Here is a 21,485-nt window from a genome sequence, read left to right as displayed (position 1 = left end):
ATCCATGTCCACGCCGGTCACTCCTCTCTCACCCTCTCGCGAAGAAATCCACCAAGTACGGATTCGCAATATCCCTCTGCCCCCCCTCCAGCGCAATATAGCAATGGCCCTCTCCCCCCCTCTCCCTCCCCCTCCCCCCTTTCTCCCGCCCCTCCACCTTCCACGTGAACCTCTCCACCTCCCCCGGAACAAATTGCCAGTACCTCAACCGCGGGCGCCTCACCACCCTGAAACCACCCCATCCCCCATCCCCATCCCCATCCCCATCCTCGTCCTCGTCCAGACCCTGCATATTCGGCAAATGCACCTTAATCGCCAGCTCCGGCGGCAACTCCAGCGTGAAGCCACCCCCCCTCCTCAGACTCAGACTCAGACCCCGCAACTGCGCGACAACAGCGCGCTCGGGGATCTTGCGCCAGGGCCCGCGGTCGTAGACGTCGAGCGCGACGCGCAGGGAGTGGAGGCACGCGATGCGGCGGCGCAGCGCGTCGCCGAGCTCGCGGACGCGGCTCTTGTTGCTGCTGGGGGGGTCGAGGGTGAAGGGGGCGTATTCGTAGAAGGGGAGGGTGAGGGAGAGGTCGAGGTGGCGGATGCGGGAGAGGTAGGGGGATGTGGAGGGGGAAGGGGAGACGAAGAAGCGGTGCGCGGAGAAGAGGTCGGTGAAGATGAGCTGGTGGGATTCGAGGATTGAGGATGTGACTTCGGGGAACCTGGGGGGCGCTCGGCATGTTAGCATCGATATCTAGGTACCTAGATATGTACCGAGTTTTGGGGGGGTTTGGGGGGTTTCACTGAGGGAAGGAACACTTACATCCGTTTGCAGACGAGCATCATAGACATGAAATTCGTACGGTCTATCGATGTTGGCTTTCCATATCGGACTCTTTCCTCGCACCTCCAGTGGCGGCAGCCCCACGTTGATGAGAGCCTCCTTTGCCACATGAGGAGGTCACCTTTTCCTGAACTATGGATTTTGTCCACTGAAGAGACGACGTTGGTTAGTAAACGAGATACCTATCTTAAAAGGAGAGAATGCTAAGACAAATGATGTTGCGCGGATTCATCTGAACAGATCTAGCGTACAGACGGCCACACGGAAGAAATATGAAACACAACTTGGGATATCTGGGAATACACATACTATTATTCTGTATAAAATCCAAGTTCTCATCATCCTCATACATGACACATCGCGTATTAGTCCAGTGGCCGTCCTGGAAATGGACATGGCGTCCACGGGGGTTATGGTACTTGTGATCATAGGGGCCGTTCCAGACGAGTCCGTATATCATCTGCCGGACCTCTATGGGCAACCAGGAGAGAAAGGGGCTCGCGAGCTGCGAGTCCGGCACGGCAGTATTGTCGCTGGCATTTTGAGCAGGAGCTGACGCCGACTCGTGTTTCGGCTTCTCGTTCTCGAGCGGCGAAGAACAGTTGCTTGCTTTTCTTCTTCTTCTTCTCTTCTCCAAGAGCCGGCGGAAGAATGACCTGACTTTTGATGGGATTAGACCAACAGCCATATTCGTGTAGCGAGCTGGGTGTGGAAGAGACTACAGAACTGAACACTGAACACAAAAAAGCCTGAGGAATATAAAAACAAAAGGGGAACACAAAACAAAACCTTAGGTAACCAAGTAAATATACAAAACCCTATCCTCCCTCCATACCCGCTGCCAACCTACCGAAGTCCAAAGTGTAAATAACCTACCCGGTCATGTTGGGTTGGCACATGGCCGGTCTCGTGTCACCACTGCCACTGCCACTGTTGCCCATATATAACGTATGAGGGTAGGTAGGTAGGTAGGTAGGTAGGAATGACATGTTTCACAGCATGATAGGCAGAAGCCCGAGTTGTCACGCGGTCGGCGACCAGCTAGCTCTCAAGGCATAAAGAGGCTTTGGCATAGTTAACTCCGTAGCCAACCTAGATTAGAGGCTCGGGTTGTTAGGTATTGAAGATTATCTATTTGCTCTAGTGTTGGGGGGGGGGGAGGGAGGGGGGTCTTTGTCCGGTTTCGAGTTACCTGCCTATGCTTGATTGGCTGGGAGGACTATAAGCGGTAGGTAGGTACTGCTGCGCACGTCACATTAGCCATACACATGGTGTGCCATCCTAATGGTAGCCAACCAGCTTGGAGCGCATCCCCGGTTCCGGTGCGGAAAGGCCAATGGAAAACTCAAAATGTTTTCTAGAACCACTTTACCTGGTACTTTAAGCATTGGCCTTGGTAGAAAGATGTCTACTAGGTAGCTATGTATTTTGCTAGATAATAGGGGGGGTGTTGGTCGGGTTAAGGGGTAGGGGGCTGAGGGTATGTAAGTGTAGACAATAGGAGGTCATGACCACCAAGTCACGGGCATAAGTAAGCGCAACTTGCACGCTGTCGATAAGCAACATAAGACCAACATCTTCATCAACAAAAAAATTAACAGTTCCAACACATCTCATCCTCATGATTAAGTCAGGAGTCACCCAAAATCAACCACATGGTTGCGCGCTTGTGATTCATAACGTCCGGCCACCCCGGAATACGTCGCTCCCCTATATTAAAATCTAGGACATGGGAATGACTCCTTTTTCGCGCCCGTAATGTGATTCCACGTACCTATATTGCGTGGCTAGAGCTGTGACGAATCGAGCCGGAGTTTTCATCGAGCCCCTGTTAGAAACACTGCGCATGAAAAGGAGGGTACTGATATCCAACATGAAGATACTTAGGTAGGTAGCCAGGGCGTCTAACCGGCCAAATACACACAGTCGTTACCTAGCATACATAAACTCTACCCGTGTGGTACCCCACGGTCTTTTTCCTCTTTCGATTGCACCAACAGCTCTAGAAGGGAGCACAACCAAGCCACCGCGAATAACTGGCCGAGTACTATGGAATTATACGTAGTCTTGATGCCATACAGATCTACCTTGTGTGCGTGCGTACGACTTATGTCCGGGTGGACGACACGTCTTTCTCACCGGTTCCCTCAAAATGTCGCACTCGACTTACATATATAGCATCTGCTGCGTGTAGGCACCTATCTTTCGTCCGTACACTTAGCGAAAGCTGAAGCGGTGAAGGTTGCATTGGAGCTTCGGGCAATCTACAGAAAGCTATTTGAGGTGCATCTGGCGACTTAGCCCTACATAAAAAGTGTCTCGGCTAGAAGACATCTTCAAATAGTTTCTTGTCGATGCAATGCAATGCAATGCCATGTCATGCAATGCACTTAAGTTCTGCATGCCTAGCCAACAGGCCGTGCCGCCATGCCATCATCGCATGCGAATCTCTGGGGAAGGACTCGGCGTAGCATCCATCTTACAATCCCCATGGGACATCCACCATTGCCGTCAGATCAATCAGTCGGATTCACATCGTTACCAACGCCCAGACAACCATGGGACTGTTGGTTACCTAGTGCTGCTTGTACGTCCTTTGCCCAGGCACCTAACCATCGCCCATCCAATAGGCAGTCCTATTCGAAATCATCTGTCATAACTTAATCTCACAAGCAGTTAGATGTATGTACGATCAAGAAACCAAGATAAATGATAGTTTTTAGTCCCAGTAAGTAGGTTAGGTATTTGCCATGACCTCGGGTTCGCGTTCGGTGGTGTCGTGCTGCATATTCAATAGACATATGTACGTTGGCCCAAGTTGATTTCTCCCTTAAAAAATAGAAGAACTATTCGTCAACCTAGCACCAATTAGCAAAACATCATCGCCGTTCACTTTAGCACGGAAGAATGTCCTGAAGTAGAAGTGTGATCCTCCAGCTAGCCACCTGCGCGAACTTTCTCCCCGTCTTTCGCGCGTTTTTTTTTTCGGTGTTCTCTATTCTTTTTCCATCGGAGGATATTCCGTAACTGTAGTCCATTAGCAAATCCTCTCCGTTACCTGAGTCCGAGGTTTTCTTTTTTCCGGCCGAGTTAGTTATACGAGTGTGGGTTGAAACTCACTGATCCAACCATCCAGCCATCCATCTATCCACCCTTCCACCCCCCCTCGTCCGGGAGCGATCAGCACTAATGCGCGCAATCAACTTGAGAAACCCTAAAGCTGAAGTTCAAGGTGAATAAGGAACTTTGTTTCGTCGGTCGTGCGTGTTTAACAAACCGCTGCGGTGGAATTCTAACGTAGATCCGTTTGGGCCCAACCTTCCGAGTGTGCACGCCAAACCGGCGTATCAACGACCTGCTGTTTGACGTTACAGCAGAGTACGGAGTGCGTGGGGCAGGCATCGTTAATGAACAATGCCACGAGCTCTCTGCAATATTTGTAGCATTTATGATCTTTAATGTCGGCGTCATCCGTGGTTGTGGGTTTGAATCTTACCTACCTATCTACACGTGCGCGCCTCCATGTCTCTCTTACGCCCCCTCTACATCGCCGTAAGCCGCTTGAACGGCATTTACCCCGTTGAAGAGAAGGGGGCAAAATAGAATAATTGCCGCAAGACATGGACGCCACGGATGTTCTGCTATATTGAGCATTAGGTACCTAGGTTAGTATGATCGCTTAGCAAGAAAACGCCCAATAGGAAGCCCAACCGTACCTGATGTACAAGTCTCAGTGCCCGACCTTTGATTCTCTTCATCACTGGACCGAGTACATTCTGCGCATACCAGCGCAACAGCGCGCCGCGAAACCGACGGTAGATCTAGCAACAGAAGATGAAGGTTGAAAAGGAGAAGTCATGGGTGAGCTGCCAAGAAAGTTTTAAATATATGGTCATGGTGTCTCTCACTTTCCATCTGGTATATCTGCTACATCTCTAGCATGCTACATAGGAGGTATCAACCCAAGTACTTACATCGTACGGCTACATACCTACCTAGGTAGGGTTATTATGTAAGGCCTTTCCAGTTAGACAGCCCTGGAGATACTTACCAGGGTAAGTAAGTAGCCGCAACAATCCGCACCGTTCTTGATACCCGAACCCCGACGCCGAGCCCACTAGAAATTACCGGCAGACGGGCCGGGAAACTCAGACACTCCATTCCATCCTTGTTTTAGTCTCGCTGGAAGGTTCCCGCCCTGGCACGTCGGGAACTATCTGCGATACTTCGCTTCTTTCCTTCTTGGCTAGCTGAGAAAAAAGGTTCTGGAAGCATAGGTGATTTTCAGGTACCAGGAACGTAAAAAAAAAAAAAAAAAAAAAAAAGAAAAGAAATGAAAATCGAAAGAAAAAGGGAGGGAAAAAAGGGGAAAGAAACAAAGAGGGATTAGTAGGAAACGTGATCTCCGGAATTTACTCATTGCTTCACCGCAGCTCTACTATTTCCTTTAATAATATACCTAGTAGACAAAAAATCGGCGACCTCTCATCAGGGGTAAAGACTGGACCGGACCGGACCGACATGGATGGAATCTGTGGTGTCAGACCTACGTGTATATGTGAAGAGGAAGAAATTCGCGAGGCCATCATTCCTTCTTCTCGAGTCCAAAGAGTTCATGGAACCGGGCATACTTACATAGTAGGTATGTAATGTTGAGATTTGCCTACCTAGGATGGTGATAATTACCTATCTAATACCTACAAAAGAGCTGTGATGATACAAAACGCGCAATTTAAGTGCTTATATACCGACGGAGTCTTTCCCCCTGTACCTGCTTCCTTTGCCTTCTACCTACCTATCCTACCTTGTATAACCCAGACGCCAACAATCTTCCTGGATTGACATCCCCATACTTTTACTATATTGCCCCTACTGTATGAAAAAGAAAAAAGAAAAACAAAAACCATTACGAGAGGGAAGAGATGACCCAAGAAGTAATCTTCGTCAATTCATTAACGCGCTACTTACTCGACAGAGTAGCTAGGTATGTATACACGGATGTAAAATGGCAATATTCCCATTTGTTACCCCTTACATTAATTTAGTTCGCTGCCTACCTAGGTAGGTAGGTACCTAGGTCAGGCATTTAACCCTATTCCTATTAATTGCTTGGTAGTACCCGTTCCAAACAATCGTGTATCTATTGCAGTATGTTAGTTGTCAGTTCGCAGCAAGAAGTGAAAGGAAAAATAGCTTACCCCAGGACCCCATGCTCCTTGATTCTCTAGATATCTGCTCATACCCTTTACCAGCTCCACCTGCTCCTCTACACTCAAACCCGTGATGGCTAACTCCATGACGTTCCCAAAGTTGACCTTGTGTTGTGCAATAAATGTTTGGTAGTAGATAAAGGCGAAGAATCCCATGATGAATTGGCAGTCCATCCTGTCAGTCATGCCACCGTGTCCAGGTATGGAGTCGCCAAAATCCTTGATCTTGAAGGTGCGCTTGAGCCCGGAAGCAAAGAAACCACCAAAAGGCGCGATTAGCGAGGCGAAAGTGGCCAAGATAATGGCATGAAACTGCATGGGCTCAGTGGTAAAAGAGAGACCTGTACCCTCCGGTAGGAAGAAAAGTTGAGGTAGCGTATAGGTGTAGGGAAGGAAGACCGGGTTGGGGTCGCATTCGAGGCCCGTGAAGATATTGGCGCCGAGATCGTTGACGGGGCAGATAAAGTACTTGGAGCGCATCAGAACATTCGTCAGGAGAATAGCCCAGCCGATGGTCATGACCCAAGCGCCCACAAAGCCCTCGACCGTCTTCTTAGGGGAAAGCTTGATCAACTGGGTCCTGCCGAAGGTGATACCACATATGTAGGCAAAAATATCATTGGTAATGACGAGAGAAGCGGGTAGGAAAAACCAAATCATGCCTTCGAAGACGTTATTCATGACGAAGTGTGCCTGCACGACGATCAAGTATAGCGCCATATGTGTCCAAGCGAAGTTGGTGAACTGGAATTTGAGATGGCCGGGTTTAAGGTTGGCGACGAAGAAGACAAAGCCTATGACATATAAAACGAAGCTGATGAAGCGGTGGTGCGTGGCAAGCGGAAGAAGTACTTTGTCCACCAACACAATATGTTTGAAATAGTATATGACGGACTCGCCGTAGAGAAAGTACATAGTCGAGGCAAGCCAATACCAATTCAGACTTTTCGTAGGGCGTAGCTGTCGAGCTCGACTGGGAACGCTCGCAATAGCGATAACTTCTTTAAACGAGACGACCTGGACGATGGTAATACAGGCGATGATGTAAATATGGCCGCCAAACAGAGCCGCGAAGAAGCCGCCGATCATGACGAAAGTCCAAAAAGTCCGAGTGATGAAGTTGGCCTTTTTCTTCTCGTAGTCGGATTGCACCGGGGGTTTCTGTATAGGAGCATCATGTTAGCTTTGATTTGAGCTCTCTTATTATTCTCATCCCCATCCTTATAAGTGCCATATCGTATAAATGCGATAGACTATCGGGTAGCAAGTCCTGGGTATAGGAAACGGCTTTGGACTAGCTCTTTGGTGGCATAGGTCAAACATACTTCGCTAATGCCATCTAATTGCGGCGAGGTCTTGGTCCGTACGGGAGATCCTGATCCATCTTCGCTCATCTCTCCAAAGCTAGCCCTCCTCCCCTCAGAATGGCCATTGATGCTCCGGCCAGGGAACCGCACCCCGCGACGCGGTTTCGTCATTATGGACAGTTTTCTGTTCGCGTCGGCAAAGGTGTAAAATTTGCTGTGAAGAAACAATCGAGTCGGGTGCGTATGTCAAGTATTGTCGTCAGGTTTTATCAGGTTTGGTATTTGTTAATGCGACAACAAACAATAATTCGCCAAGTATTAATCAAATATAAGTGTTTAGATGTGTTTCGCGGATGTTCGGCTTGACCAGGGAGGGTCTGCACCAATGATGGAATCGCTAATGAGCGTTTGCTTGGCAAGACTAAGAGCTTCCTCGACAGTTGAGACAAATAATACTATTTCAACTAAGTCTATACCGACCAAGACAGCTGCGAAAAGTAGCACAAGCTTGAGGTTTTAAAGCGAGGCAAGAGGGCGGGGATATCGGATCGTCAGCGGCTTGAATATTGGAGAAGTTGATCAAGGTGGACGCCGCCTTGAAAGACACACGTGAAATTATTTCTATATTTTCAACTTCTCTCGTTTTCTGTTTGCTTTTTGTTGGTCCGGATAATATAGTCCGTCTTAAGGTGTCCTCAAAAAAAGAAGAGAAGAATAAGAAGGAAGAAATAAAAGTTGAAGTAGTGAAGCTGAAAGTGAAACAAAAAAAAAAGTATTGTCTTCTTCTTTCCTTTCCTTTCCACTTAGGTGTTATTATCTGAACCAAGCCAAATGTTGGTTGAAGGCCTCAGTGCAATGCAAACCAAATTTTTCTGGGTTAAAGCCTTTCGGATGTTTGCAGAAAAGTTGGCTGGCTGAACAATTCACAATTAATTACTTTGCATTATGCTGGGCTACGTCAAACTGTGGCTTAGTTGCTGGAACCACGAAGAACTTTGGACTTTCAGGCATTGGCAGGGCCAGGCAGGCAGTAATGCCGTAGTGGTGGAAGCAAGGTGGGCCGGACTTGACATAACTTACCTTTAAGTTGGCTATACTGTGGCGTCCCGCCTTATGAAACTGGGACCTTGAACTCAATCATGTCGTCATCCCGTGCTTTCGCTATGGTATTATTGGATTATTGGACTTTTGGATTTCTGGACCTTGTAAATCTACCCTACATAAGTATTAAGCATTTTCACATGCAACAAATGACCAATATGTAAGGTACATACATTACATACACAAGAAATCGAGATACGAAATCAAAATGGGTATTTAGGGCATCAATTCAAGAATAGATTCAGCCCTACGCATGCACCAGATAAGTACATAACTTCAATGTTCATACCCATCCATTAACCATCCATACCTACTGACCTAACCTAGGTACTTGCATAATACAATCGTACCGATTCATAACCGCTCCCAACAAAGTGGCCAAGAACTATTCAATATCCCGACACCAGTCTGACACCATTATACCACATGTATTTTTTACCTTCCTAGGTAAGCAAGTGTGTGTTTTCAAATAGCACCACCAATAGTTGCTCATCCCCCAAAGAACCGACCCAACTCCTCTCCCTCTTCCGGTGTTACAGCCAGCTCGAGGAGCTCGTGCGCCAGTTCCGCCGTCTCTTCCGATACCAAATCCTCTGAAAAGTTAAGTCGTCCCAAGCTGAGCAGATATTTCTGCGAGCCTGCCATCGACTTGCTCAGTTTTCCTGGTACATCCACCAAATCCGCAGTTAAAGGGTTCGTGATGATTGTGTGCAGTAGTAACGTGGTATGTGCGATCAACGCCTGTAACTCCCTTTGTGAAATATCCTCTTCCGAAGCCTCGTATCGCATATCACCATCGTAGAGCTCGTCTATAGACGATGAAAGCAAGGTGACCAAACGTGGAATAGCATAATTGTTAATAGCAAGCTGCGCAAGACCGAAAGAAGACCTAGCAAAAGCGGCTAGTGTTCGTAACACTGCGTTTCGAACCGTTCGCAGCTTGTATTGATCGATATCCCAACGCGGGGTCTCCACCAGCTGGAGAGAAATTCGCTCGATTAGTGTAGCTGCTACCACCTCTACAGTCCTATTGGGACTAATTGGCCCGATACTGTCGGGAAACACAGAAGTACACAACCACCTTAGCATAATTAGGTAGTCCTCTACCGGATGTTTTTGACTGAGCTGCATGAGTACAAACTCAATCTGAACCTGACCCCAGAAATCAACTGCAGGATCAGTAACACCACCTCCGACTGGAGGCGAGGCTGCGCAGCCCAAGGCAGTCAGATATAGCAAAGACAGGATCTCGGTAGGTGATATGTTAGCATGGAAACTTTTCCAGGACTCCTTGGTTGGATTTCCAGGGCCTTCGTGGTAGAACCTAGGAATTCCCACCTCGTAACAGGAATCCATGGCGACTGGTAGAAGAGAAGCAGCGATATACGGTGAAACTGCAACAGTGTACAACTGGACAGTGAGAGACACTAGCGAGACGAGCTCCATTATGGGCTCCAGCTTGGAGTTTGTTAGCGAATGCCATCTACCATTGGCTCAGGGGAAATACTAACGCAATCTTCCTTTCGACAACTATCCCACAGTTGAATGACTTGCTCACAGAATTCTATAGGCAGTCGCATGGGGTTAAGAGGATCCCCAATAACCGCCAACTTTTGAAAGAGGATCGAGGCTATACTTTCTGTGGGCTGCGATGGAAGCGCATAGCGAGCTAGGGATTCGAAGACGAGTGGACGACCATGAGCTGAACTATGGTTGAGTATCACTTTTATGTACTAATGAATATTAGTGTAATGCACGATATGCGTTGGTAACTTCGGGGGCGACATACATCAAGAGAAGCAGTTCTAGGCATAGCATTCACTAATTGGGTGTGATTGGCGTCGTTTGCGCTAACACTGTCTACCATTACTACGTCCTCCGAATGAGTCTCCAAAGCCCTTACAGGACTATCCACATTGGGACGTTTCCTCTTTCCCTTGGTTGGAGTTCTCGCAGCTCGTAAGGACGGTTCCACTACGACACTGGCTACAGCTCCGGTATTCTTATTGCGCTTCCCCTTGGTCGGACTAACAGCTACCTCGACATCCTCAAATCCGTCGGATATGCCCCATGACTTGGCGACTGTGTTCTTCCTGGGCGTTGCGGGCCCATCTTTGCGCTTGACGCGATCTATTTCGTCTTTGAGATCTCGCCTTGTGAATTCGAGCTCTGTAGAGGCGGCCTGTTGAGCAGCTTTCGCAGCCTCGAGAGCTCTTTCCTGCTTTGCGACTTGTTCGGCTGTCTGCTTCTTCAATGCCTGAAGCTCGCGTTCATGGTCTTCGCGACTCTTCTCCAATCGTTTTCGGACGATGCCTATTTCTCCATCCTTGGTAGTAAGTCGTGTTTTGAGATCCAATATCTGAGCTTGTAATGCAGCAAGTTCGTGACTTGAGATGCCACTTTGTCGCGCAGCTTGCGAAGCTTGGTATCTCGGGGGAATAGAAGGAGTAGGTCGGGGCAAAGGAGGCGGATGGCGAATCTGGCCATATTGCGGGATTGGAGCACGAGAGACGGGCTGTTGGGATAGATGAGAGCTAGGAGGAATATTTAATGATGGTCGTAAAGGATCTATAGGTTGCGGGCGAAAGCGACTGGCAGGAACAGGCACTGGCCCACCCCATGGTGTTCTTGGTTGTGGTTGTGGTTGTGGTTGGGGTTGATGGTGTTGGATTATCCTTGATGGTAATTGAGCAGTTTTGTTTGGTAGCAAGGTGGTGTTGAGCCCCAGTTCATCTTGAACAACGGAATCGTCAAGGTCATCGTCTTCAAATTCATAGTCTAATATTTGGTGTGTTTGCGATTGTTGGTATTTCTTCTGTGCTTGGGTGGATTGAATGGCATTATTCTCGAGTTCCTGCAGAATCGTCACATTCAGGTTATCCAAGTCATCATCGGAAAAATCGTCCATGGCGACTCGGAGAGTCCGGAATGGCTATATATAAGCCCATTGGCACAATCTCATAGGTTTGATTTCATTATAATTAAGTATAAAAAAGAGTAAAATGAAGCTCTTGTTGGAAATGGGAGGTTTATGCTTTTTTTTTTCTTTTTTTTTTCTTTTTAGATTTGTTTGTTTTCGTCAATAAGACGAGTTTATCTTATCTTTTAGCTTCAAGTTATGCATATATATTTACATGCTCGTACCCACCCCAGTGCCCCGCTTCAAACGTATGTACCTACATCTGTAGAATCTTAATTGTTTGCAGCACCTGACGAATCTTCTGCAGAGCATATTTACCTAAGGTTAGTTGACACTTTCGAACGTTAGGTGGCAAACCTAGGTAAGTGGGGGTTTATTAGGTTGATGCATGTATCCACGGATGCTTATGGTTATTAGTTACAGTGGTGCATAGTGCAGTGGTGCATAGTTACAGTGGTGCATAGTTACAGTGGTGCCTAACTACTATTATCATTGACTCATTCCCATCAATGCCAAATCTTTAAACTACATAACTAAACATTGAACTTGAAAAGTTGCCAGATCACACAGTTGTAGCTCCATTGGGCAAGGAGCGTGGCTGAACGATATAGTCCACGGTAGTATAGTATAGCATGATGACCGCAGTTAAAGGAGGCCTCGCTATAAATGGCTGGCCTAGGACTATGTCAATAGATGGCAGTGTATGGACAGCGCGCGGGTGATTTTTATTTCATCCTTTCGAATCCACATAACTTTTGATAAGAGCAAGAAAATCATCTCCTCTTTTACTTCCCTCATTTCCGCGACAACTCACACACCGAAAGAAAGAAAAGTTTATAGAAACGTTTGACATACCAAAGAGAAACATGACCCAACAGTTTTACGGCCAATATCCAACCGCTGGTGGCCCTCCCGGTCAATTAGGACAGCCTCAGCAGTCACCGTCATCTGCCTACTACTCTCCAGTAGAATTGCCAGCTTCCTTCCCCCCAGTCGAGCTGCCAGCTTCAGTACCATCCACATATCAACAACAAGGCCCCCAAGGTCCGTCACAATCTAATCAGTACCAACAATACAATCAGGGTCCTCCGACGCAATATCAGCACCAGCCCTATCCACCTCCACAGGCGCTGCCGGCACAATATGGCCAATATCCACCAAATACCTACCAAGGCCCTAATGCCAACCAACAAGTAAGTTACCCCCCCACAGCAATACGGATCCCCCCTAGGTCTAGTGTCTATTCTTATCTGCGGCGAGCCGCCACTAACGATTATATGGAATATAGCCCGGCGCTCCACAATGGCAGCAACCAGTACAATCTCACCAACACCACCCCGTGCAGAGTCACGGCTATGGTGTGGCTCCAACTCCCGCATCGGTGGGTTATGACCCTGCACAGAGAGCATACTATGCTCCCGTTGACACTTCAGCGGACGTGGAAGTTATCCGCAAGGCCATGAAAGGCTTTGGATGCGACGAGGCAGCCTTGATAAGTGTTTTCACATCGCCGAGATATGAAAACCCATGGGCGATGGCGCAGCTCGTACAAGATTACAGCAGCCGTTTCGTTCGGGATCTAGCCGATGATATCAAAAGCGAAACGCGAGGTGACTTAGAGACCTTACTGCTTGCCTTAGTTCGAGGTCCATTGGAGCAGGATGTGAGGGTTCTCATCAAGGCGCTTGATGGCTTTGGTACTGACGAAGATGCGCTGATGGATGTCCTTCTCTGCCGCTCTAATGCAGATATTCGGGCGATCAGTGACGAGTACCGGCGCATTAAGGGCCATGATCTCCTTATTGATATCAAGGGCGATGTTGATGACACGTTGTTTCGCCTATATAGTATGGTATTAGCTGCCACCAGGGCTGAGGACATGGCGCCAGTGAACCCTGAAGAGATCGACGAAAAAGTAACGGAACTGCAGTGCGCAACTGAGGGCATTGTTGGCGCCAACGCTATTTCTGTTGCCCATATCTTCACGGGGTCCAACGCCGCGCAGCTAAACGCGATATCAGACGCGTACGAGCGCAAGTACCAGCGCTCACTCGAAGATGTCATCGGCAAGGAGTTCCGGGGAGACGTAGAGGACGCGCTGCTGTACATGCTAGAGAGCGCGGTGGACAGGGCACGCACCGATGCGAAGAGACTGGAGGAGCCACTACACAAGACGATACGCAAGGATCGACTTTTTATCAACAGGGTCGTTAGTCTATACTGGAACCGGAGTCGTTTAGAGGCGGCCAAGTCTGCCTATGAGATATATTCGACGGGTGGGGTGTCCCTCAGTGACTCGGTTAAGATGAATCTGAGTGGGGATTACATGGAGGCGATTCTTGCTCTGCTGGCTGAAAAGAGGTAAACAGGACGTAGTAAGGTTTCCGTTTAGTTAAATGGGCTATAATGTCAGTATGAATGTTGGCGTTCCTAGGAATTTTTATGTTTATATCTACATACTCCCTATTTACTACCTACGTATATCTGAGTAAGCTACCTATATACTTAGGTTACTAGGTACATGTAGTCTTCTGTTACATGTACTAGCGAAAGGTACAATGTTATAGAACATTGAATTCACTCGTCTTCTCAAACACATACTTGAATTTTCAGGTTTTGATAGTACGTTAGATGTGAAATCTAAGTCACTTTCAGAACAGTTTAATAGTCTCCAGCTCAAATTATCACATCGATGTCAGTTCTTTTGTTTCTTTTGATTTCTTGGTGATGGTTTCTTAGCACTAATTATGGCGTACTACCTAGTAACCTAGGTATGTAAGCTATAACTACATGTACCTAGGTACGTAGTATCTCTAAGAACGGATACCCGGTCAACCCTGCTGGGCGGCTGGGCGGCTGGGCGCTCAAGTTCTCAACATCAAAGAAGACCCAGTCTGCTGTGTAACCTCCAGCACCAATCCGAGTGTACCAGATGTCCCCTGAACAGAAGCCTGTTGGGATTTCTGACGGGGTGATCTCCTCTTTGACTTGTAACTTTACCGGGTTTATATACAGTATGTATAGAAGAACATTCAAGTCTTTACCATAATACCATCTACTATTGTTGTACACTAAGGTATGTTGTAACTTGCAACCCCCTCTATACCGAGGTAGATACTAGGTATTAGTAACTACAACGTTTGATTGAAAATGGAGGAGGGGAGCGCGGGTATTCGCACGTGACTTCGTGTTAAGTTGGCTAGTTGCAGCTCTTTAGACCGAGCCGGGTAGAGATGGCTAGACTTATTCACAACCCCAGAAACGCGCCATTTTTTGCATTTGGTTTTTTCCCTTTTCCCCTTCCCCCTTCCCGCCCTCTCCGCTTTGCACTCGTCATTTTTTTGGTAGACAGGGGAGAAGTCGATCATATTTTAGATTACCTAGTATATTCCATGCTGCTAATCCAGATCTATTCCCCATGCAAGAACACAAAATAAATAACCGTGCTTACCTATATTTGTTATCATATCAAGGTTGATAATATTTGAGCTTCGTATTTGTGATAGTAAGTTGCCTACTAGTTATTTGACAGCTGACATTGAACTTGGGTAGATTGTCAAATTATTACAGGTAGAATATTCAAGATTATACAACATTAGTAATTATGTAACTATGTGTGAGCCGAAATGCACAATTATTACATAGCCGGAGATGTTTGCGAAACTGAGAGTCTTCAGTACAGAAAAGAATAGCGGTTCAAGACGCTAGGACCATGTAGTTGGTGAAGGGTCTTAGCGCACATGATGGCCTGGAGATGTGTGGTTGACTTGCGCACACTAATAAGTTTAGTGCAGGTTGACCACAATAGGTAACCACAAAAAGCCCCAAAGCCGGCGAAAAAAAGCACGGGTCGCAGAAAGGTTGTAAAATGATGGCGCGACTTGACCGCGTAATATGCCGCCAATTGCCTCCCACTATGGCTTCCCCTCCTAAACCATTCGCTATTTGGCCGAGTTTTGAGTTGGACTTGCCCTCTTCGTGCTGGTCGAATCAACGTCGACAACGTCGATTTTCCACTTTAATATTGGGAACTATTCTATGCAACTTCAAAACTCTTATTAACCTCAGCATTGGGAAGGAAGGGTTAAGTTAACCTAGCTTTTTTTTTTTACTACCCTACCCTAGGTCCTCAAACTTTACATTATTATACCTTACCCTACTACACTACTACAGTAGTATTGACTGTACCTACTACCTACCAGACACTGGCAGACAGACCTAAGTTACCTGGATTCAATCATCGTGACTCGGCTTAGGTCTCATCATTCCCTCTTTAGCTTACTATCCTCCCGCGTCGCGTCTGGCCCGAATTCAATTCACCAGTCCCACTTCCCACCTAACCCACTTGCCCACCACCCACCACGCCTCAATCCTTAAACCTCAGACCTCAAACCTCATACCTCCCACAATCATTCTAGTTCTTACTATTGACCAACTTGACGGACGGACGAACTCACTGAATATCAATCTATTCCACCTACGGTCGTAATTCTACGAAACAGTACTTTGTCATCTCGCCTATGTGTTGGGGTTACCTCAAGTGCTAATCACCTGGATTTTGATCTGACGCGACTCTGCCGTAATTCGAAAATAACACATCATTTTTTTAATTACCTATGATCCCGCGCGAGATCGGGCATCTGGCGGCGACACAACGCGTACAACTCGCTAAGCAAGATCAGCATCTTCAAACCCAATAACCTCGAAACCAACACGTTTCAACAGCAACCAACTCCGCTCCAAAGTTGGCTGTTTCAAGCCTATCATTCTATCTATTGCTATTTATCTGTCGCCAAATAGGCTACTCAATTTACCATTGGCATTATTATAAAGTCCAAGTCGACGCGAGTATCCCGCGTCTGGGCTACAGCGTTTCTTTTAACCCTCTAAGCATCTAATCTAGCGAATACATTAGACCATGTCGCAAATAAGTAGCACGGGTGTCCTCCCAGGACTAGACCCCCCTATACAGCCTCCAAGCTTTTCCAATAGCCAGAACCAGCTTCTCAACTATTCTAGCAATGGTTCACAAGATACTACGGCTTCGAACGAGACCAATCGCATTTTTACACCGCCCGAGAGCGACAGCGAGGGTAGCAATGGACTTGGAAATAGCCATGCCTCTAGTCAGGAATCTCATTTGCTGCAGCTGTCTCAGGCTGCCGCGGCGCAGCAGAAGATGGTTGATGTTGATGATAATACAATAAATGGCGGCCAATCAAGGAAGAGAATGGCCGACGGCGTGGTGAAGCACACGAGAACTGCCTCAAATGTATCACCAGTCCGTCGTGGCCATTCTAGAAATACTAGCACTGTGAGCATGGCATCTACGACTAGCAGTCGCATTGGAGAGGTATTTCGCCGTTACTCATGACGCGTCTTCAGGAAAGCTGCTAAATATGTTACAACAGCTATCCGCAGAATTAAGAACCAAGTTGTCTTACGCAATGGTCAAGGTCAACAACGGTTGGCAAGGACATTCTATTGACGAGGTGGAGTCGCTGGCTTCCCAAGTTGCTTCCCCCACCTCTAGTACCTCAACGTTGCATGGGAGACAAGGAGCGTCTGCCAGTCCTCGAGTCCCTGCAGTTTCTGGGCGGCAAAGAGCTTCAAGCAATGTTACTAGCCCTACGCTGTATCATCCATCCCACAGCCGCACCTACGAGTCGTTTTGGAGAGATGGCAATAGCAAACCCCTGACATTGACTTCACCCGTCTCTCAAGTACCGACTCTGGCTCCACCGGCCCCTATACAGCCGCGCCAGTCCGGCCAAGGTCATGCGCGCCGCAGTTCCAACGCAAGATTCGCTCCAGCCTATCTATCCCACCCCCATCATCCTTCTCCTCACACTCCTGCCCAACCTAGCCCGCTGCAGAGCACACCAAGCCAAGGGGCCATGAGGACCTCTAATGTTGACCCTATATTATTTTCCCCGCATCAGAATGTCCGAGAGCAGGAAGCGCTGGAGACGTTGATGTTTATGAGTAGTCCCGGTAACTCGGCAAATGTCAAGCATGCATTTCCTTCATCACAACCCTCGCAATCGGTCCAACCGTCGCAGCCACAACCGCGAAACGGAGGTCGGACTGCTCTTCCTACCTCACGATTAGGAGCCGGAGCAGAGATGAGCGGTCCGGCACGTAAGAGTTTGCCCACAGCACGGCCGCAGCAGCAGCAGCACCCTGTGCCTCAGGGCAAACGGGTTGGATTCGAGAAATCACCGGGCAATTATGGCGGTGGGATGGAAATGGAAGATCCACATGGGTCGCCGCATGCTAGGGGAACACCTCGCCGTCGAACGATGAACGGGTCTATTTCCAGGCCTTCGATGTCTATCCCTGCAGGTCTGGGTGGGTCAGCTCGACCTAGAACAGCGCTTCGGGGGGATGAGATTGAACGGATGCTGGATCGGGTAGCTGCGGATGATAGCTCTGATTCAGAGAGTGAGATTTCCCTTCCGCAAAGAAGAAGAAGTGGACCTATGATGGGAGTTTGATGTGGATTTCCATGGACGCCGTGGCTGTGGTTGGCGACAGAGTTGAGCGAACATGGAAATGTATTTTTCTTTTGTCGGTTGTGTTGCATGCGTACGTATATATATTGTCCGAGATTTAGCCATCACGGAACGGTCTAATTTCTGTTCGGCCTTGCATTTCACGATCATGATGCATTGAGTGGTTTTCCTTGAAACGACATTGGGACTCACAGGAGCAACGGGTTGCATTTATGGGAGATTCATGAGCATGATGACGGGGAGGCTAATTCCTTTTTGCGATGTATATGTTTTTTTCGTGGGAGTTGGCTTGTCTGGCCCTGAACAGATCAGCCTTAGCAATGGGAAGCATGCGTCCGACTCATGTGTGAGGTATATAACCGCCGATAATCTTAAAATCTCCATCTACCATCTATATGTATCTATATCTACTTACTGTCCAAGCACGAATCTAGCACCTGCATATACCACATATGCCTACCTACTTACCTACAGCAACCTACATAGCATAAAGCCTGTTGAACGTTTAATGCCAATATCTACAAGTTACATTTATCATAGAGGTGTTATGCCCGGGGTTTAGGTGCCGAGGAAAGGGAACAGTGACATTGACAGTGACGAATTTCCCCACCAGTTCGTGTCGTCAGCTTGTCGTTGGGGAGTTGCCGGAAGCAGCGAGAGAACATTAACCGTTGACATATGTTGCATAGCATGTAGCCTCATCAGGGGCAATGCTTACATAGTTACATAGTTAGTACGTACTTTTATGTGTGTACATAATCTAATGAGGCGCAGTCCAATGTTTTATTCACTTGCAGTGTGGGCTGGGCACTGGGCAGCCCGCCCTAGTCTCGGATGCGAGTGACCTCGTGCGCCAAGGCGTTCTTTTCCTTCTACAGCATTTGCAAGCCACTAAATTACGCTAAAGCCACTGAGCGAATCGGCATAAAGTTTGCGTTTGCGGTGATGTGATGCTACGGAGGTAGGGATGTTGGTGGTTACACAGGCAGACAGATAGAGGTGGTACAGATACAAAACGGGCAAAACGGCAAAAACAGCTCCGCCTCGACGCACGCAGGTCAGGTCCATCCTTCTGGAGTCTTGTGACTAATTTGTATGATAATCACTCCGTACATGTATTACTCTATGCGAGGAATGCGAAGGACGCGAAGTACATATAAGCCACCTGGGCAGTCACTGATATATAAAGTTTGGAAGGATTCCTCTTTGTTCGTAGATTACTTGGGATTCTTCTTTTTTTTTTTTTTGAATTTCGAATTCGCTTTCTACAACTTCGTCTGCTATTGAACATAACTATCTACATACAACAGTTGTACCCGACCTAAAGATCTTACAATAAAGAAGATTCAAGATTCAATATCTATACATCTATAGCTTCATTGCTTCCACCTCTAACCTAGACGAACCCAGACGATTGATAACATACCCATTCCACGACTTACAATACAAGTCTTCCAAGATGTCAGCCGCAGACTACTACGGAAACAACAACGGCGGTGGCTATCCCCAGAACTACAACAACAGCCCCTCCCCATACCCATCTCAATCCCAATACGCCCCCTCCCCATCCCACTCCCCGTACCCCCCACAGCCCACCTACGCGAACGGCGCATCCCATTCGCCGTACCCATCGCAATCCACCTACGCCCCGTCGCCAGCAGGGCAACAAAACAACTATCTCGCGCCCTACCCCGCGCAGTCCCAGTACGCACGGCCCGGCTCCGCACACTCGGATGCCGGATACCCGCCGCCGCCCTACCCGGACGAGAAGCACCAGCGCCCTGGCGCCTCGCCGTATGATGGCGGGCGTCCCCACTCCGCGGGTGCACAGTCGCCGCAGCAGCAGCAGTACCAGCACGATCCGAACCATCCGCAGAGTGGCGAAGGCGAGGACGGCGAAAGAGGGCTAGGCGCGACGTTGCTTGGTGGCGGAGCGGGCGGGCTGCTGGGGAATAAGTTGGGGAAGGGGAAGCTGGGTACGTTGCTGGGGAGTGCGGTGGGTGCGGTGGCGGCGAATATGATTGAGGGGAGGATGCAGAAGAGGCATGATGGTCATGTTAGTGGGCATGGGCATGGGCATGGGCATGGGCAGCCGCAGTATGCGCAGGGAGGATATGGGTATGCACAGCCGCAGTATGCGCCGGCGGGCTACGGGTATGGGCAGCAGTCGCCTTCGCATCATGGGGGTTCGCACTCCGGGCATTCGAGTCACTCGGGGCATCATGGACACCACGGGCATCACAGCCACCACGGGCATCATGGGCATCATGGTCATCATAGCCCGGGGGGTTGGTAAACGAAGACAGAAAAGAAAAGAAAAGAAAAGAAGAAAAAAAAAGGAGAAATACGGATACTAGATTGATTGATGAGGGGGTAACGAAAGCGAGGACGATGGATGATGGCGTTATACCTAGGTTAGGTGGTTTGGGCTTGGATTTGGGTTTGGGTATGGATTCACTTGCACTTGTAATTGTTTCCTGGATCGGCTCTCCTCTTCACGGTTATTTTAAATTTTTGGTTGGGTTCGGTAAGGGGGTTGGATGAGAATGACGATGGTGATGGCCAAACGATACGATATGATGCCTCGATGGTCCTTGATGGGAGTGCCGATATGTTATGCGGAGTACGTCATACGTTACACGTTTTTGGTATGGTACAGCATGTGTGCCCAGGTGTGTATGCTTTATGAATATACTTTACGAGAATGCTTTATGGGGTGCTGGCTGGATGAAAGGTCGGACTTGGTTAAGCCGAGCTACAGAGTACGAGATAGAGTAGGTACCTACGAGATAAATATACCCAACGATAATCCTACAGATTGCCCCTATTTTCTGTTTTATGTTGTTTCTGCTACCAAGCTTTCTACGTGCCCGTGTTAAGAAGACCCCCCCCCAAAGAGATGAAGAGAATGTGATTTGAGTACTTGACCCCCTTCTACACTATTACCGAGTAGGTAGTGGTTGAGCATGCCTACCTACCTAAGTGAGCCAGTATAAATACATTCTCGTCCGGGCCAACTACTGTTTGTAGAAACGGGGGGCTCTTGCTCTGCTCTGCTCTGCTCTAGATTCACAATCTGTATCTGGCTGTTTCACCAGGCGGAACCTAGAGGTCGCAGACAGAACGAGATCGTTGTTGCGCGGGGATCTTTATCTCTAACTTCGCGCCCGGGCTGTGGTCTTTGGGTTAGCTGCTTACTTGATAGATGGTTCGGTCACCTCTTGACTCCCCCCCCCCGCTTAGGATAGCATTTCAATAAGTACGATCTAGATGTGTTTGTTACTAGTTGGATGGATGGATAGGTGGGCACGTTTGAACTAGATAGGTAAGCTACCACGGCACCTCGGCAGCCTCTGCGGGTAATCTACGACAGGGCGAGATAGTCGATTTGCGAGGCTATGAGGTTATGAGGTTGGATATCAGGCTCACTACGACGACGTGGATGTATTTACTACTAGTTACGTAGGCCGGCACATCCTTTCCCCTTTACTGATTTACCTATCAACCCAGCCGCCAACCTACGACGAATCTACAATGGGACAAGACAGTTAAGTCTACGAAGCTACAAAGTCAAGTATTAGGCCTACTACGACATCCGGA

At 48.2% G+C, this 21,485-nt stretch overlaps 6 protein-coding genes across 6 annotated transcripts; 3 read left to right on the top strand and 3 right to left on the bottom strand.

Moving 5' to 3' along the window:
• Positions 1 to 28: 28 nt before the first annotated feature.
• GGS25DRAFT_517650 (uncharacterized protein) lies at positions 29 to 1,520 on the bottom strand (the record flags this gene model as incomplete). Its single annotated transcript, XM_049263418.1, has 3 exons — positions 29 to 710; positions 812 to 980; positions 1,142 to 1,520. The coding sequence occupies 3 exons, from the start codon at positions 1,518 to 1,520 to the stop codon at positions 29 to 31; spliced, it is 1,230 nt and encodes a 409-aa protein (XP_049122130.1).
• Positions 1,521 to 5,592: 4,072 nt separating this feature from the next.
• GGS25DRAFT_65917 (phosphatidate cytidylyltransferase) lies at positions 5,593 to 7,901 on the bottom strand. The gene is made up of 3 exons (XM_049265943.1): positions 7,368 to 7,901; positions 6,031 to 7,203; positions 5,593 to 5,972 (listed from the first exon to the last, which is right to left on the bottom strand). The coding sequence occupies exons 1-3, from the start codon at positions 7,518 to 7,520 to the stop codon at positions 5,934 to 5,936; spliced, it is 1,365 nt and encodes a 454-aa protein (XP_049122129.1). The 5' UTR covers positions 7,521 to 7,901; the 3' UTR covers positions 5,593 to 5,933.
• Positions 7,902 to 8,939: 1,038 nt separating this feature from the next.
• GGS25DRAFT_517647 (uncharacterized protein) lies at positions 8,940 to 11,358 on the bottom strand (the record flags this gene model as incomplete). Its single annotated transcript, XM_049263417.1, has 3 exons — positions 8,940 to 9,908; positions 9,962 to 10,183; positions 10,240 to 11,358. The coding sequence occupies 3 exons, from the start codon at positions 11,356 to 11,358 to the stop codon at positions 8,940 to 8,942; spliced, it is 2,310 nt and encodes a 769-aa protein (XP_049122128.1).
• Positions 11,359 to 12,026: 668 nt separating this feature from the next.
• Positions 12,027 to 13,801, top strand: GGS25DRAFT_65871 (uncharacterized protein). The gene is made up of 2 exons (XM_049265942.1): positions 12,027 to 12,563; positions 12,659 to 13,801. The coding sequence occupies exons 1-2, from the start codon at positions 12,237 to 12,239 to the stop codon at positions 13,733 to 13,735; spliced, it is 1,404 nt and encodes a 467-aa protein (XP_049122127.1). The 5' UTR covers positions 12,027 to 12,236; the 3' UTR covers positions 13,736 to 13,801.
• Positions 13,802 to 15,876: 2,075 nt separating this feature from the next.
• On the top strand, positions 15,877 to 17,988 carry GGS25DRAFT_65843 (uncharacterized protein). Its single transcript, XM_049265941.1, has 2 exons — positions 15,877 to 16,723; positions 16,782 to 17,988. Exons 1-2 carry the CDS (start codon positions 16,289 to 16,291, stop codon positions 17,865 to 17,867), a joined length of 1,521 nt encoding a protein of 506 aa, XP_049122126.1. The 5' UTR covers positions 15,877 to 16,288; the 3' UTR covers positions 17,868 to 17,988.
• A 1,355-nt stretch (positions 17,989 to 19,343) lies between these two features.
• GGS25DRAFT_473141 (uncharacterized protein) lies at positions 19,344 to 20,712 on the top strand (the record flags this gene model as incomplete). The annotated part of the gene is made up of 1 exon (XM_049259514.1): positions 19,344 to 20,712. A coding segment is annotated over one exon (838 nt), but the record flags the coding sequence as incomplete, so codon positions are not given.
• Between the last annotated feature and the right edge of the window lie 773 nt (positions 20,713 to 21,485).

Source organism: Hypoxylon fragiforme (genome assembly GCF_022984875.1).
Source record: "Hypoxylon fragiforme strain CBS 206.31 chromosome Unknown GGS25scaffold_1, whole genome shotgun sequence".
Taxonomy (NCBI): domain Eukaryota; kingdom Fungi; phylum Ascomycota; class Sordariomycetes; order Xylariales; family Hypoxylaceae; genus Hypoxylon; species Hypoxylon fragiforme.
This window is presented reverse-complemented; position numbering and strand designations above follow the sequence as displayed.